A 17,054-nucleotide genomic window follows, 5' to 3' on the forward strand; every position below is an offset into this window, starting at 1 on the left:
TCATTGTCATTTCGTGTCATGATCCTATATGAATGCAAGAAAAACAAATCGCAGACACCAATACGCCATACATGCATACAATGATAGGCATGAAATATCCCAGAAAGCAGTTGGGATGAATGACCAGACAGTCGCACCCACACACAACACACTTCCATCTCGTCGTGATCGTGAAACCCGATATTTCTCCAAACAATCCCTTCCCCTCCCCCTCTCCAGTAGTCATCCACCACCGGTATTGTATATCCTTTAGTCACATTATATTTATCGCTCCATCTCCATCGACTCACCCATCAACGACGCCGACTCCTCCTCACCGCCCCACTCGCCGCCGGATCCCCGTCCGCGCGCAACGTCTCCATAGTCACAGGTTCCTGTACGGAAACTTTGGCATCGACAGCTGCTGCGGCCACGCCGCTCCCCTTCTTCATGCGAGCCATGACGACGGCGCGATGCCGCGTCGCCTCGGGGTTGTCGTAGTTGATCTGCGTCGACGGAGGTTTCTCAGAGGCGTTGCCGTCCTCGTCCAGGATGGTGTTGTCCTGGCTGGCGGAGCCGCCCTCTAGACTGTTGAGGGAGTCGATGCGAGTCGCTTTTGTGGCAGACCCCGCGCTCAGGGACGACGCGGGTCTTGCGGCGGTGGTAGTATTATTATCGTTACCACCACTCGCCGAAGAGGCGGCTGACGCGTTGCTGATGGCGCGCCCAAAGACTTCGCGCTTACGCCGGGGTGGACGAGCCGCCGCATCGCCAGCGGCGCCGTTCGGGAGAAGATCGACGAGGCGATTGGCCAGGGCCTCGCGCTCGGCCTTCTTCGCGGCCTCTTTCGCTGCTGCTTCTTTTGCCGCCTCGGCCTCTTTTGCCGCTGCCGCCTCCTTTTCCGCCTCGGCTTTGCGTTGGCGTGATCGTGCGAGGTCGTCGGCCGAGGGAGGGAGCCGGATGGATGGCTCGTCGTCCGACTCATCACCATCGCCACCTTCCGAGTCAGCTACAGTGCCGCCCGACTGGAAGCGCCGCAGAGGCTTACGATCATCGGGCTTTGGTGCCGGTTTGCCATTGCTGTTTAAAGATGTCCTAGATGCTTCGGAGAGAGGTTGATGTTCGGGGGCTGTATCGGAAAATTCTTGGGGCTGGGTTGGTGCAGTTTCGTAGTGTGACGTTTCTTCGGGGCGAGCATTGTTCGTTGGGGTCCTGTTGTCATCCCTGAAGGCGCTTTCGTCAAGCACGCCACCCATAGAGCGGCGACCTGATTTTGGCTTCTTGTACACAGGTTCGGACTTCGTCCTTGCCAGCTTTTGGTTATGCCTTTGAAGGTCTGGATCGACATCAATGGAGTGTCGCTGCTTCAGTTCCGGGAACATATACTCCTCCCACCAAGGCACCAGGCAGCCAGTCGAGATGCATTGCCAGAGCCACTCGGCATTCACCACGGGGATCTTGGAAAGGATGGCAAAATCCAACTTCTGCCTCCGGACGTCCTTGATCGATGGGCAAACCAATAATGAGCTCTGCGAGTTCAGTCTCTCGGCATATTTCGCGCCCAGTTGCGATACTGTCTTCTCAACTTGGTTGAGCTGTTCGTTCTTGAAACCAGCGGTGCAAATAGTAAGCTCCTGAAATCCATCAATGGGGAATAGGGGGAACGGCCGCCCCAAAATATGTTCGTTGGGATGGAATAGGCGCCGGTTATGAATGCATCGCTCAAGATAGAACTCGGTAATAATATGAACACCTTCGGGTATGATGGGATGTGTATCGGGTTGAGAGGATTGTGGCACTATCAAGAAGCGCTGGTCTGCTGGTTCGGGGTGTGACGCAGATGCCACATCAGCAAGTGAGGAGGAGACTTCTCCGCCATGTGACACCAAGTGCTCGCAGACGATCTGGGACCGTTTTGTAGGGAATCCATGAACGAAGAACCTGCATGATGAGAACACGCCGCCGTCTGGGAGTGGCGTAGGGTTCACGCTCGACATCGAACGCGAGAGCTGGCTGCTTTCCGACGCTTGTGGCTCGGGCGCCTGGTCTATAGCCGACATGCTGGCCGCGCGAGAATCCAAGGCCGGCCTCGACAGGTCCATCGACGACCTCTTCACAATCATCTCGCCCCAGATGTTGTTGCCGCCTTTGGCGAGCTTCATGCTCGCCGTCTTCCGGAGCTTCCTGCGCCCTTCCTCCGGGGCCGCCACCGAGCCGTCGCGTGGCCGCTTCGTCGAGGCCAAAAGCTGCTTGATCTCCTTGCGCGCACCTCGGCCCTGCCGCTCCGGCGGGAAAAGCGGGTCATAGCAGGCCTCGTCGAGGATCATGCCCCGGTCGACGCTGTCATTGAGCCACTTGAGCGAGACGGTGGTAATGTCCCAGTCGCGGGCCGCCATATACTTCTTACCCTCGGGCTTGCAGACGATGAGGTGGGTGACCTTCCTAGAGAGATCGCCCGTGTACTCGCCGCCGTTCGCCTTGACCGTGTCCTCGATGTACAGGCGGTCGGCCTCCTCGAAGCCCGTGAGGCACACCAGTAGCCGCCCTGGTTCTCTTTCTTCCGCGTGGGGGCTGTGTGGGTTCGCGCCGCGCGACTCGAAGGGCTTGAGCTGCCATTGGGCCTCGAGCTCGGGGAAGTTCATGTCCTGGTCCTCGACCCAGAGGCTGCGGACGGCGTTGATCCAGCCCACGGCCATGGGCTTGATGTCGGGGCGTTCGCGGGCGACATGGCGGTACTTGGGGGTGTCGTAGTCGCCGACGATGAGGTGGGTTACGTCGGGGGTCAGGTCATACTTGTGAATGCCTCCCAAATCGGCCGTTCTCGTGGCAATCTCGGTCTGGTGGTGGCAGATGTTAGTGGGAAAACATGCAAAAGACAGACAGACAGACAAGACATATGGTAGCGATGCGCGTCCAAGCGGGAGATTGACTTACTCTTTGGTCGGGCGGGATGCTTGTGCAGCAGACGACAACACCAGCAAAGGGTTGGGAGGGGTCGAAGGCCGTCCCACCAGTCTCTGAGGTAGGCGGCGAGTTCATCGCTGGTTTAGCAACAGCAGTGACGCATTCCAGGCAGGACCAAAAGCAGCCAAGTGAGGGCCAAAAACAGGCAAAATTGGGAGCGAGTTGAGGTTGGCAGGTGTTTGGAAAAGTAAACAATATAAGTAAATAATAGTGGCATAAACCAATGCAAATGCAGATGCTGGGTGTTTTGGGTGTGCAGTGCAGTGCAGTCCAAGGAATAAATGGTAGGTGCCGTTGCCAATGCCAATGTTGCCTCGAATACTGTAATCAATTAATTAATTGTGGCGCGTCAAGTCCAGTTCAAAGGCGCGTTGAGCCGAATCCATGGACGATCAATCAAAATCAAAGAGCGGATGCAGATGCAGAGTGGGGCGCCACTGATCGCGTTCCCAGCTAGCAGGTACGTACCCTTGTCTTTCCCAACGTCATGTCATCCTCCCCTATTCACTTACTCAACACCATTGGCCATCACCACTGCTGTAAAAAACATATCTGTTTTGTGTCCGTCTTGTAGCTACTTTTTACAGATGGAATAGTGGCCAATTGGTTGGATTGGAAGTGAATTGCACGAATCATGTGCACTTATCCTACGCATCGCGGAAAGGGGGTCAGGTTGCAAGATATCATGGAATGGCTGAGATTTGGCAAGCAATCCGGCCATGAAGGATGCCAAAATGGCTTTTAGAATCACATGGCTAATGCCCTGTAAGTTTCCAGCTCGGTAATCACCAATTGGCAAACGGCCAGGCAGCAGTGGTTATGTTACCGAGGCTGGGCAGCACTAACACGAAGAACACTGTTCAAACTGAGTATTCCGAGTAAAGGTGGCATGACCCACGATGAAAGGCAAATACATACATGTAGGCTTGCCAAGCCAAGTTGTCCAAATTAATGCCAATAGGGCTGGGGAATCAGTTTGGTATGGAGGGTATGTGTATTGACGATAGCATCACTGCAAGGAGGAAACTCAAGAAACAGGCTTGTGCCATATGGGCTTCTCTTTTATATCGAGCTCTGGCCTTTAGCGGAAGCAGGTGTCTTTCTGTTGCAATGCGATTAAACTGAAAGTCCCAAAGCTGTGTGTTGTTCGGGGTTTGCCTCATGAAAGGTGTGTGTATGTGTGTGGGTGGGTGGACGATAATGGGGAGCTCTGGATGACCTCAGGTGTGTTGATTGTTGAACAGCTACAGTGGCAGTTACTGAGTGTGATAGACAAGTAATAAAATTACTACAGTGATGTGTTGCGTACTAGGAGGCTAAGAAGTGGCTGCCTATCTGCTGTGGTCTCCGGGTGCATAAAGTATCACTTATTTACCTACACTGTGTATGCCGCGATGATGGATCACGAAATACAAAATAGCGAGGGATCTAGAAAGAATTTGAGCCTCATCAGATGGCGGTCGGGTACGAAAGGCATGGCGGTTGCTCTGGAAGGTGAGCCAAACCTCGGGTGGTGGTGGGCAGGCTGGCCTACCGCCCTCCAGTGTCCAGGCAGCCAAATTGTATCTGGGAGGGGGACATTTCGGGTAAAACAGAACAGCCCTACTTAATGCCGAATAACTCGAGGAATAATCACCACTGGATAGTACAGATTCGGACGTGCAGCAGGCCTGTTGGCGTAACGGTCTGTACCATGACTCCAATAGCAAACAAATACCCGGAAACAGGCAACCCATGTGGTCACTGGACCCTGTTAGGAGCAGCTTCTGGATCACAAATGGAAGAGGTGGGTGACGAGCATCTAGGGGTTATCGCAGAAACAAAACACTTACTGCAGTTCGAACATTCCAAGTGATCCAGAAGTAACGCTCAGGAGGGGGCGCTCAGATGAGGGCCTAGTAGACAGTTAGATAATTTATTTTTTGCTCTTTATAATAAGAAGACATGCGATGTTCTATTGTATTTCTTTTATTGCTTTCTGTCTCTCCTTCGCTTCGGTCGTGCCTCTGATGTGGTTTTGGCAAAAAAAGGGCAAAAAGCCCAAAAACTAAAAAAACGTACTCCCACGGGGATTTGAACCGTCTACTTCTCCAAAAGCACCATCACCCAGCGCCTTCGACTTGACACTACCGCCCTTTGCACCTATATTATCGGATGGACATTTCTTCGTCACGGCCATGCAGAGGATGGAGTTCCTTCGACCATGAATTGACAGTCGTCCTCCCTCATCTAGAAGGTCCAACCAGTACTTTCGCCGCGCCTTTCGTAGGCTCCACACATTCGAGTAGAATGTGTCGCCCATTCCCGTCAGCTGAGTTTTGCTCTGGCTGGCCGCTTCCGATGTACATGTCGATGACTTCTTTTTAATGTGCCAGTGTCCATCACCGTCCTCGACAGGCTGTTTCCTAAGCTGCATTGGGTTTCTGGCCCCACCTCTGTGTGTACACCCACGCATGGCTCAAGGGAGCTGGAAGGGTGGTTATGTATCTGCGCAATTACTACTCGACGCTACCAAGCTTCCATTCTTGGTCAGGCAAAAGGGGCAGTACCAATCCTTTTGTTGGAGTGCGTATGATCACTTTCCACAAGGACGAACATGTCCATTCGCATGTTACACGTTTAGAAAGAGAAAGCGCTGTTCTGGGGCCCAAATTTGGCAAGCGTGGGATTCTATTTTATGATGGCATGACAGCGAGGTAGTAAATGGATGGCGGTTGCTCCCTTGTACTGTCGGGAGTACATAGCCTCACTGTATGAGGCCTGGACTGATTAATAGGCGTAACCGCTTACCTTGTGCCCCACTTGCCCTATTGGCAAGTTCAAGTAATCCCCTTCCTGTTACTTACTTTCCCCTTAATCGGATTATTAGAACGCAATAGCACCGCCATCGACGGCCGGTAGTGAAGACCACTAAAGACCATACGTCAGCCTTGTTAAGAGATACGGTACTGTTATTGGACGAACTAGGGATAGGAGGGAATGGAACGCGTTTGCCAAGACTCACTCATGTGTGGCGGGACGCGCTGGTCGGGGTCTTCGGAAGCTTGACGGATGTGTGTTCCTCTGCGGCTTCTTTTTCCTTGCTACTGTTGGGTGACCGCGTTACGGAGCCACCAGTGAACCAGTCGAGATGTGAAGTAGGATGGGTCTCGAACATGAGGTTTGGGACTTGGATGTCGAAGTATGGGATGTGACGCATGAGCTCCAATACTCTAAGCCTTCTCCTTTTGGTGGCCAACCCCCTACAACTGTTATCCCGCCTCCTCGCCTAATAGACAGCAAGCTTGCTCCCCCTCCTACTCATGACAGCAAGCCGACTGCTGCTGACAAGGCCCCCTCTATTACTAGTAAAACATCCCCTACTACTACAACAAATAGATCCGACGAACGTTCTGTCACCGTTGATCCTAACGGTCGTCCATAACATAAGAGTTGTCACACTCACAGATGCCCTTATGCTCTATATCAACCAAAACATAGACATACATTAGGAGGACTTCCTGACAGGGTTCTGTATAACAGGGTAGTCAGGGAAGAATGGCTTGTACACAGCCTGACAACGAGAACTATGCTCCGACGTGGACCCGAGGATGCGGGACAGCTCGTCGCCAGGAACGCCCAGCTTGGCCAAAGAGCCGTTGCCAGGCTTGACCTGCTCCCAGCCCGGACCAGCCGCGGGGTTCTTGATCCAGGCCACGAACCAAGCGTGGATGGCATCGGCCAGCGCCTGCTGCGCCGCCGTGACGCCCTGCAACGACGCGAAGCACTCGTTGCCGCCCAGGAAGAAGGGGATCTCGGTGCCGTGGGTCGGGGCTGTGCCGGGCACGCCGACGACGTTGTCGTAGGCGCCAAAGAAGCGGTACTCCCACGTGGCCTGCGTCTCGCTGCGCAGGTCGACGAAGAAGTCGACGGGGCAGTTGAAGCGCGCGTCGCCGTACTGCGTGCCGCTCATGCGCGATTCGGTCGCCGAGTCGTCGGCGACGTCGTGGTCGTAGTCATAGGCGCTGCGCAGGACGGACGCGGGGATGTGAGCGCTGTCGGCGTCAAACGTCGTGATCCATTCGGAGAAGTTGGCATTCTCGGCCGAGTAGACGAGGGAGAAGATGGTGCCCTCGCCGTTCGAGTTGCCCGTCAACAGGGGCACGTGAGACGGATACGCGCCGGCGGCGAAGCGGGCCGGGTAGTCGGAAAAGCGCGTGATCTCGTCGATGACGGGCGTGAACCAGGTGTTGGCCGTTGCGTTGAAGAAGGCCGTCTGCATGGCCAAGGCATCGACGGTGCGGAGGCACTCGAGCTGGCCGGGGCCGGTACCGCAGCCTGCCTCGGCTGCGACGACGTCGAGAGCCGCGTTGCTGGGCGCGTAGGCGGGGCCGGAGATGGCGTTCGCGCTCATCTGCACGGCGCCTTTGAGCCAGGTGTCCGGGTGATTCCAGAGGTAGTGGTCCACGTGGACGGAGCCGGAGGAGTGGCCGCCGAAAACGATATGGTCAGGGTCGCCTCCGAACGCTACATTCAGCCGTAGCCATCGTCAGTCAGCCTACTGTCGTACTCGCATTTTCTGCTGGTGTGCTGTGGTATTCCCTCACCGGCGATATTCTGGTGGATCCAGTCAAGTGCCTTCTCGACATCCAAGATGCCGAAGTTTTGGCTTTCGCCGTCTCCTCCCAGCTCGGCCGAGTTGGGAGAGGCCCAGATGCTCTCACGTGTGTTGAAACTGACAAAAATGACGCCGTTGCGGGCAAAATTGTTGCCCTGGAATTGAGGGTTACTGCTGGATCCGGTAACCATAGCACCGCCGTACATGTAAACAAATACCTGAGCTATGTTAGTTTCTGAAGTATTTCATCACGGCGCAACAGAGGGTAGATGATGGCGGACTCACGGGCAACCTGGCCCCCTCCCCTCCGATGGAGCCCAGACGTTCAGGTTCAAGCAGTCCTCATCCTGCCGGCTATACGAAGTGCCTGTGATGGCTTGAGGACACGTCAGCCCGTAGGACGTAGCATTGAAGACAGCAACAGACTTGTTTCCCTGGGGCAACGGGAGGTCTTGGGGGCGTTTCCATCTGGTTGGTCGGTCATGTATTAGAGAGAAGTCTACTAGGCTGGCAAGGAGACCTACCGGTTTTGGCCTCCAGTGGACTGGGCAAAAGGGACGCCTAGGAATACCGAGTTGTTGTGGGAGTCTCGGAATCCATCAACGGTCCCTTGCGGCAACAGCACGCGCGGCGTCCCGGAGGCGGAGGGCGGCTTCGCGCATGGCGATGCAGCAGCGAAAGACAGGCTAGCAGCGAGCGGCAGGAGCTTGAACAACATGACGGCTGCTCAATCTTTGATTGGATCTCGAAAGCTACAAAAATAAAGATGAGTTGCAGATCGGATGGCCGACAATTTTTCTCAAGTTGAGGGTAGACCTGAAGACAGTCACTAGAGGATACGGCTCCGAGGCTCCTGATCTAGTGCCGGCCAACACACCCGATATGGACAAGGTACGGAGTTGGAGGTTTGCAACCCACAGTAAGTAGTAAGCATTAGGTTACGATACATCTGGGTGTCCAACCGCGCGATGCCCAATTGGGAAGGGGAAGGGGGGCCAAGACCCGGGTGCGACAGCGCGTTCTCGATTACAAAATGAAGCTGTTTGGCCCCAAATGTCAGCTTCATGGCTACACAGTGAACCCCGATATTGAGGTCGTCTAATCCCCCCAAGTACGGACGAACCTGATTGGCGGGTATATAGATCCATCAGCTCCATGAATTGTACGCTGAGCACTTGCATATGATCTCATTGGTGCGACCTGGACAAGTTCGAGCCAGCCTGAGCCGGGCGAGATTGTGAGACGCCACTGACGCGCCGGCGCCAACGGCCATCATTTGGAACGAAGGTAACGAGAAAGCCCACCTCCACTCGACTCCTGTCTGTTGCGTAAGATGTGGTGACCTTCAAGTCCCGTCGTTTGTCGGGTTGGCCACGTGATGTTCTGTGCCTAACCCAGCATGCAATCACCCGGAAAAGGGTGCATGTACTACGTGTTTCGAAAGTTTTGTACGCGATGAGTAATCGACGTGTACCTGCTGCCTAAGTATGTAGGTAAACATGTGTTCACATATCCAGCCAGGGAGGTTGTCGCCGATTCTGACTTGTACATGTTTGTGGGTCGTCGATCAGTCCACGATGTAAATATATGGATGGGTAGGGGAGCCGCGGATCAGACCAGATCAGATCGGAGATGCCCACCATTCCGAAAAGGGGTCGTACAGAAACAGGTCCGCACGCCCTAGAAAACGACTTCAGTTGAAACAAGCCCGCCCTCGTCTTGCCTTATCGGGCATTATTCACGCTTGTCACTGTCATTCAAAAGCTTGGCAACCCCGTGGCAGTCATGGGTTTCTTTCCTCCCCATGATCCATTTGTTCTGATGCCAAACGGGCAACTGCATGTTGGTACTACAGGTACGACGACCCAACGTGTTCGCCTGAATGCCACGTTCCGTTAGTCTGCCGCCTTGTTCCCACCCACCAAGTCCTGATCGGGGCTTGTTGCCCATTACTGGTCAATGAGGCTCTAAAATTCCGATTACATCTCTCTTCCTCTCTCTCGTCCAAACTGCCTTTCATATTAACACAACAATACTTACTTGGAACACGCGGTGGCTTTCTGGTATTCTGCTCTTCTCAATCATATTATCGCATTTGCTTTTTCTTCAAGACCAGGCTCGGAGCTGTGTAATCGGGCTCACTGAAGTCAGATATACAAGTGAAGCTGTCTATGAAATTGTCTCTTAAGGGGTCCCCCAGCATCTGTTCTATTTACTCCCACAACTCGAAACATCCCCGAGAAGCTGGAGTACGCCATTATTTACACATCTATCCGCAATCTCAAGGAAAAAGATGCAACGAGGTCGTCCCATCAGGACCCCTTCGCTAAACTCCTCCCTGGCCGACTCCCGCTCACCAAGCCCCTATGCGCGCTCGCGGTCTCACTCCCGGCCACCTCCCTACCCCACTTCCACGCACCGGAACAGCGTCCGATGGTCATCCTCCGTATCTCCAGACGACCCGCTACGGAATAGGAGCTCGTATGCGCCGCCGCCGCCGCAGCAGCATTCGTCATCATCCAGACGGCGTGACTCTTTCACCACCAACCGACCACCGACACCGCCCCAGCAGCAGAAGAGGAAACCGTCGGTATCCTTCCTCAAAGACCAGATCAAGGAGAAGGTCAAGGAGGAAAAGCCCACCGCCAAGGACGTCAAGGATAAAGTGAAGGGAAGCAGCGCGCTCAAGACCTCCTTGATGTTTCTCGGCTCCGTCGCGGCGGCGACGTACGTGGCCAACCGCTTCTGGCCCCGGGGCATCACTTACGGCGAGAAGGAGGCGTGGGAGGAGGAGGACCGGCGACGGGGCCGCAGGCGGCGCTCGGCCTCTCGGCGGCGGGAAAGGGGGCGGCGGGGTAGTTTCGATGACGACGAGGAAGAAAGCCCTCGGCTGTATCATCGAGGCCGCGGGGTCGAGCGCGTGGTCTACGGAGAGGAACCGATCCGGCGGGCTCCGTCGAGATCAGGGGGTCGATCAGATCATACGGCTGCTGCTTCCGGGTACACCGTAGTGAGGACCGCTGCGAGCCGGCCGCTCAGCGTGGCGAGGCAAGAACGGTATAGAGACGACGATTCCAGAGATGGCGGTCGGAGGGCCTCTTCCTCATCCTATTACTACTACGATGGCGGTGACCACTGTTACTACTCCACGAGGCGACGCGACGACGATGCCGACGAGTTTGACGATGGTCGTCGTAGTGCTGTTTACCGAGAGCCTCGCTACGTCGAGCACCAAGTCACGACGCTGCGGAGGAGCTCATCGGATGACCCCTACACGACGACAGAGCGGGTGGTGCGCCGACAGTATCACCTTGATGACCGTTGATGAGTGGTGCTGGTACCTGCTCTCAAGAAGGAGAGAAAATCGAAAGGGGGTGGCTGGTTTGGCATTTGGTGGCGGCAGCGTATCGTTCATGGAAGCCAGGAAAAGGCTGTCATCTTCCCCGGGTCAGGTATTAACTTTGATAGATTTTGGGTGGAAATGGTTGATTTGTACAGTGAAGCCATGCGCATGAAGCTTTTGGGTTGCTTTACCCGGTTCCCGTCATTGGACTGACGAAGGTGATATGTGATCCCCGAATGAGCATCTCGAAATGTCACAGACGCTCGCGAGCGACGGGCCAGGCGGTACACCGATGGGTCCTCAAGAGGGGCGTGGGCGATTCAGGGGTAATATGTCAACTTGGCCCTTGAGTCGTATGCCACCAGCTAGCGCGACCCAGGGTACCGTCATTGACAGAGACGTCAACCCAGAGTCTGTGCTGGGTTGGGAGTTTCTGCGTTGTTCGTCGTTGCCGCCGCAATCACCATCGTTGGTCTCTTCAGTTTCGAGTTCTTCGTCTTCCTCCTCCTCGGCCTCGCCGACCTCTGTCCCTCGAGATCCGACTCCAGTCGCCGCCGCCGCCGCCGCCTTCTTAGCCTTCTCAATTGCATCGCGTCGCCTGGGAATCGCATCTGTATCTTCCTCCGCAACCCGCGCACGACGTCTTCGTCTTTCAGCTCGCGCTGGTTGACGAGTCCGAGCACTGCCGCCATGGCTACTACTTCTCTCCTCACCGGCCTCCTCCATCTCCACATCCTCTTCTTCGCTTCCACTGACCGGCAGCTCGCCTGATGAATCGAAATCTCGGGGAACCACAATGGTGACGTTAGCCCATCACCACCACCCATCAGCTTCGCGATGGTCTCGTGGGGGTATCGAGGCGCGACGACGTAATATCCCAGCCTCCAGCGCCGACCTTCAGCACTGCGGATCGGGACCACGATCTCGGCGGCGGCAGTAGCGGTGGTCTCGACTGCGATGCTCTGCCCCGAGGCGAGTTTTCGGCTGGAACTATCGCCGCCACCATCACCGGCCTCCTTCTCAGTCTTCGTGGAGTAGACCAACAAGTCACGGCCCGAGGGGCTATTGTTAAGCAGCTGCGGCGCGCCACCGCCAATAGTCGGCAACGGGTACCAGATCAAGAACTCGGGAAGCTGGATTAGGCTACTGTTGCTGCTGCTTCTGTCATCTTGGACTTGGAACGCGATGCCGCTGTTCGTGCTGTCAGCTGAAAATATGGTGGTGGTGCCCGGGCTGAGGCGGAAGAGGATCAGGTTGGGGTTGAGGCGCTCGGTCGACCTAACGGAGGGAGAAATTTGAATGTTGCCCAGGGGCAAGTTGCAGATGAGCAAGATATGTAGAGAGGTGGTGCTCTTATCGTCCAACGAAGGAGTCATTCTGTTGCAGTGCTTCGAGATGCTAGTGAGCAAGATATGATGATTGCGTCCCACGACTGGGAGTGATGTGCCGTGTTAGGAGGAGATCAAGCATGGAGACTCGATTTTAACTTCATATCGTATCATTAGTCTTGTTCCTTTTCAAAAAGAACATGTCAATTCAAATGAAACTGCTCTCCATTTGAGATTACTTTGGTCATCTCGCCCGTCGCCGTCGGGAGGTGAGACTTTTATCTTGCGAATCTATACCGAAGACAGCCTCAAAACGGTGAGCATCCCACTCCCAAAGATGATGTATGACAGGGCAGGGGGACAAAGACGGCCACGTTCGCCATGTTTTAGAAAATGCCTTCGACACATCATAAATTCTCACGTAGAAAACGGTAAGGGTTTCTAAAATGTAGACTAATATCACATTTGATGGTTCACACAAAACGCGAAGATTGATTATATGGTAATGGGTCATAACTTCATTCAGATTAAGTACATAAAAATATTATATATAGAAGGCATTAAAAATTAAGCGTGAGCTTCTTTCTCTTAGAAGCGGTAGCTCTTCTCGTGACGCTTGCCCACAATAGTGCCGTTGCCTACACCGGAGTCGGTGTAGATGGACAGGCTGTCGGTGGAGTTCTTGTAGCTGACGCCACACTTCTCGGAGAAGCCGTTGGGGCCGCTGAACATGTCGACGCGCTCCTGGAGGTACTTCTCGAAGCCGGCGCGGGAGCAGGTGGTGCCGGGGCCGTCGGCGCAGGCATCGAGAGGCTGGGGCGCGCTGTTGACGAGGATGCGGTAGTACTCGCCGTCGTCGTAACCGTAGCTACCAGTGCAGTTGAGGCGCTCGACGGCCAGGTTGCTCAGGAAAGGCAGGATGGACGAGGCCTTCCAGGCGCGGCGGTAGTTGATGCGGTCCAGGGGCATGGTCTCGTTGACCTTGTCGGGCGAGCCGCCAAAGGCCGAATTGTTGAACAGGCCCATAGCGACGAGGACCATGGGCGGGAGCTCGCGGTGGGTGAAGCTGACGTACAGGTCCTCAGCCTCGGGGGCCTCGCTCATGAGCAGGCTCGCGGTGGCGTTGAACCAGGGCAGGCCGACGGCGCCAGCGACCTCGTTGCCGTAGCCGACGTTGTAGTGGTAGCGGACGTCCTCGGTGTACTCCCAGGCCAGCCAGTCGTCGGGCGAGAAGAGGTCGAGGTCGCAAAGGGCGACTTGCCGCGGATGACGGACTCGTAGCCGCACATCTCCATCATGCCGTAGATGTCGTTCATGGTGAAGTTGAACTCGGGCGCCAGGTCGTTGAGGCGCGCCATGATGGGCTTGGTGTACTTCTCCTTGTACACGGCGGACTCGTCGCTGCCGGCGGACGAGGAGTAGGCCGGGCAGGCCTTGTAGGGGGTCAGGCTGTCGGCGCCCGACTGCTTGCCCTCGTAGATGCTGACGACGTTCATGGTGTTGTCGTCGAACTCGAAGCCGCGCACGAGCGACTGGGCCGACTTGTAGGTGCGCTCGGCCGAGGAAGTGTAGACCTTGGAGGGCAGCTTCAGGTGGGAGTAGCGGAAGAAGAGGTCCACGCCGAGCCGGGTTGCCTCGAGTCTTCCGACGCGGGTCAGCAGCTCCTCCTCTTCCTCGCTGACGGGGGCGGACCAGTCGGCCAGGAAGTTCAGGGTGGGGATCTTGGACCAATCGATAGTCTTGTTCTCAACCTTGGAGACGAAAGGCTCCAGGTAGGTCTCATAGTCAAAGTCGTTGGCCGCAATGGCGGCGTGGCGGACCAGGTAGGCGGCGCGCGAGGCTTTGCAGCCCTGGGGCACGTCGGGAGAGGCCTGGGGGTCCTGGGACTCGAAGTAGGGAGCGACGCCTCCGAGATGCTCGAGGGGTTGAACTTGTAGTTGGAGTTCAGGGTCCCGGCAGAGGCGAGGGAAGCGAGGGGCAGGGCCTTGAGCAGGCGCCCAAGGCTGTAAGACTGGCCGGAAGACATGGCTGGCGTATCGGGTTGAAGCTCAGGCAAGTCACGATGGAAGCGAGAGTAAGAGCGAGAGTTGCGGGTGAGGAGAGGCAAGAGAGACAAGCGACGTCGAGAGCGAGGCTACATTGCTTATGTATTGACATGACTCCCTTGAACTGAACCATCTTACCTAGCTACATGCCGATTCCCCGTCCAGCTGCATAGATGGAGCTACGTATGATGTATGCTAGCTGGGGTGGCAGAAGGATTGCTTTTCGGTTGCCGGTGTGCCGGACCACGTAGGTAAGGGGAGGTAACGTAGTTGGGTGGTGTAAGCAAGCCAGGCTCAAGGAAGACAAAGACAGACAGCAGACAGGTCAATTGAACCCGCCGAAAACCTGTTAATGCTACTGTAGGTACGGTTAGCGGTGAATTCGATCATCGATTCACGAATGCCAACCATAGCAACCGCAGGCTGGCCCTTGTCTTGCTGGCGTCATTGGCCCGAGCGTGGGCGGGTAGATCAAGAAAAGCTAATTTGCTTTTCCCCACTGTTCCCGCGAAGCGACCGTGGCTGTCGAATGCGCTGGATGCGCTGTCTGGCTGCTGGGCTGCTGCAGTCAGGCAGTGCAGTGCCCAGCATGCAGCCCCCCAACCCCCAGCGAGCGGTGGTTCCTGGCGCCACTGCTGTAACGTCATAGCCAAGCAAACGTCTGCGGTCGATATGCTCCGATCCGATCTTCTGAAGGACAAGGTTGAGTTGCATCGGCTCCTCTCGGTCGTCTCCACGCGAAGCGGCCCGCCAACACTACAATATGCAAACCGGGGATTAATTCGATTGCAGTGTTTCGAATCCTTTGTTCATTCGGCAGATGCATCATGAAAATGTGCCTAATGCAACGAACAAGCTAGTAGGGGAGAGAGATGAAGAAAATCCCCTAATGAATGGTCGATCTTAGCTTCATTTTAACCCAACTCCTGCGACATAGCTCGGAACGCTAACAGAAAAGATGCCGCCTTAGGTAAGTTTCACTGGAAGAACTTTCGGCATTGATGGCACCATCTTCAGGAAGAACAGCCACCAACGAATCATGCAAATCTTTACGAGGTTTCCAAGTTGGCATGACACGCTCATGAGTGCCTTCGAGACGACTTTCAGTTGTGCCAGCTTTTGGTAAGATTTCGAATCGAGCTACACTGGTGACCCCGGCCCAATTTCAGTAGCCGCATCTGCTTGTGGATTTCTATGTCCCAATGCAGACAACAAACACCGCCAGGCGGATCGATTGGTAGGCAGCAGCACTTGCGACCACGAAATCAGCCCGGCCAGATATTAGGTATCATTGGTGTTACCCGTGAGAAGTGCATACCCCGTGAAATAGGCGATTTGGCTTCAGATGTGACCTCTCCATCGGAAACGATCTAATCTAAGCAGCATCATGGAGCAATACGTTAAAGGTTTTACGCGGGTGCTTCGCAACATCGACAGCGCCAATCACATCGCTAAACTGATATCTGATCTGGAATCTCAGGCGCTGTCCGACATCTCACCCCGAGACAAGCGCAGCCTGCTAGACTTCCCAGAAGACGTCGAATTGGATGCTAATATCCGAAAATGCACCTCGCTCTCCCGGGCGGACCTCGTACAACGGGCCGCTCATGCGCCTGAGGAACTGACAGCCGCTGAGATTGATTTGGTGAAGGAACACTACTGGCTGGACATTTCCCCATCAGAAGACGAAACCAGAATCAAATTGAACTATGCCCTTTGCAAGGTCTCGAACGAACATTATGAGGGGATTTTTAATCGAGTGAAGGCCGTCCGCGCTCCATTCTATGCCCAAGACGAGGCCGAGGCCATCTACAACGCCCAGGTCGAGCACGGGAGACGCGCCATGGTGGAATACAGGGCCCGGGTCGAGCGCGAAGCCCAGGCCCAGCTCGCAAAACTCGACGCGCGCCGGCCCTGGCTCCGGCGCTTCTACGAGGACGCCCAGGCAGCCGGCGGCTGGGGCTACGTCCAGTACAAGGACCCCGCCGCCTTCGACAGCGAGGCGCAGAAGGAGCAGCACGACTCCTACCTGAGCGGCCGAGCCTTGCATGCCAGGATAGCGCTGAGTTTTCCGAACCGGCTCGATGTCCTTCACGCTCCCGAGTTTCCTGGATGGCCGAGCGGGACGCCGGATCTCCTCCTCGGCGACGACGGGCTTCCTCGGGAAGAGGGGCCAGATGTGGACGCGAACCTCGAGGCGCGGTTCCAGAAACTCCGTGAGGACTTCGTGGCTCGACACCACACCATCCCCGGCGGCGACGACGGGACGGAGGAGGGCGGCGCAGCGAGGGCGGCTTTAGGAAAGGAGTACTCACCAACGTCTTCCTGGTCCACGACCGAGGCACCGTCCACACTGTCCTCGGCATGCAGGGACTTTCCGACGAGATGTGGGTTTGGGCCGTGGACCCGGACTACGAGCCGTCCCCCGAACATCATCCGCAGTACCGAGGCTATTTGAAAGTACGGCTGCAGCAGCTCGTCAAGAACTTTTACCTGGCAAGGCGGTTCAGGAGCGACGAGTTCTCCATGGCAGACCTATGGGACATGGCTCGTAGGAGTCGGCAGCAAATGTTCAACTCGCTGAACGAGGCCGAGTTTCAACACTTTAGTGTGGACCGGTTCTTGGGCAGCCTGATGAAAGGTGATGATACAAATCTTTTACAGTAGCGAGAATGCACATCACTTAGTATTCGCCAAAATTTTGCATGTCACTTGAAACCCTTTACCCGTAGGATTGAACTAGCGGACAGTCGAGCACTGAGCTTTTCCCAATTGAAACGTCTAATAGCATTTGTCTA

The 17,054-nt window shown here is 55.5% G+C and overlaps 7 protein-coding genes across 7 annotated transcripts; 3 read left to right on the forward strand and 4 right to left on the reverse strand.

The window, feature by feature from the left end:
* Positions 1–293: 293 nt before the first annotated feature.
* Positions 294–3,018, reverse strand: PG997_002303 (BRCA1 C Terminus domain-containing protein; the record flags this gene model as incomplete). The annotated part of the gene is made up of 2 exons (XM_066806618.1): positions 294–2,816; positions 2,914–3,018. The coding sequence occupies 2 exons, from the start codon at positions 3,016–3,018 to the stop codon at positions 294–296; spliced, it is 2,628 nt and encodes an 875-aa protein (XP_066673914.1).
* A 1,794-nt stretch (positions 3,019–4,812) lies between these two features.
* On the reverse strand, positions 4,813–5,359 carry PG997_002304 (uncharacterized protein; the record flags this gene model as incomplete). Its single annotated transcript, XM_066806619.1, has 2 exons — positions 4,813–4,838; positions 5,005–5,359. The coding sequence occupies 2 exons, from the start codon at positions 5,357–5,359 to the stop codon at positions 4,813–4,815; spliced, it is 381 nt and encodes a 126-aa protein (XP_066673915.1).
* Positions 5,360–6,430: 1,071 nt separating this feature from the next.
* Positions 6,431–8,258, reverse strand: PG997_002305 (uncharacterized protein; the record flags this gene model as incomplete). The annotated part of the gene is made up of 4 exons (XM_066806620.1): positions 6,431–7,449; positions 7,530–7,763; positions 7,833–8,008; positions 8,065–8,258. 4 exons carry the CDS (start codon positions 8,256–8,258, stop codon positions 6,431–6,433), a joined length of 1,623 nt encoding a protein of 540 aa, XP_066673916.1.
* A 1,575-nt stretch (positions 8,259–9,833) lies between these two features.
* Positions 9,834–10,865, forward strand: PG997_002306 (uncharacterized protein; the record flags this gene model as incomplete). The annotated part of the gene is made up of 1 exon (XM_066806621.1): positions 9,834–10,865. The coding sequence occupies one exon, from the start codon at positions 9,834–9,836 to the stop codon at positions 10,863–10,865; it is 1,032 nt and encodes a 343-aa protein (XP_066673917.1).
* A 268-nt stretch (positions 10,866–11,133) lies between these two features.
* On the forward strand, positions 11,134–12,025 carry PG997_002307 (uncharacterized protein; the record flags this gene model as incomplete). The annotated part of the gene is made up of 2 exons (XM_066806622.1): positions 11,134–11,496; positions 11,693–12,025. The coding sequence occupies 2 exons, from the start codon at positions 11,134–11,136 to the stop codon at positions 12,023–12,025; spliced, it is 696 nt and encodes a 231-aa protein (XP_066673918.1).
* A 774-nt stretch (positions 12,026–12,799) lies between these two features.
* PG997_002308 (phosphoglycerate mutase-like protein) lies at positions 12,800–14,389 on the reverse strand (the record flags this gene model as incomplete). The annotated part of the gene is made up of 3 exons (XM_066806623.1): positions 12,800–13,414; positions 13,483–14,214; positions 14,372–14,389. 3 exons carry the CDS (start codon positions 14,387–14,389, stop codon positions 12,800–12,802), a joined length of 1,365 nt encoding a protein of 454 aa, XP_066673919.1.
* Positions 14,390–15,643: 1,254 nt separating this feature from the next.
* On the forward strand, positions 15,644–16,923 carry PG997_002309 (uncharacterized protein; the record flags this gene model as incomplete). Its single annotated transcript, XM_066806624.1, has 2 exons — positions 15,644–16,472; positions 16,532–16,923. The coding sequence occupies 2 exons, from the start codon at positions 15,644–15,646 to the stop codon at positions 16,921–16,923; spliced, it is 1,221 nt and encodes a 406-aa protein (XP_066673920.1).
* Between the last annotated feature and the right edge of the window lie 131 nt (positions 16,924–17,054).

This window comes from Apiospora hydei (genome assembly GCF_038363865.1).
Source record: "Apiospora hydei strain CBS 114990 chromosome Unknown utg000003l_segment0_segment0, whole genome shotgun sequence".
Classification (NCBI taxonomy): Eukaryota; Fungi; Ascomycota; class Sordariomycetes; order Amphisphaeriales; family Apiosporaceae; genus Apiospora; species Apiospora hydei.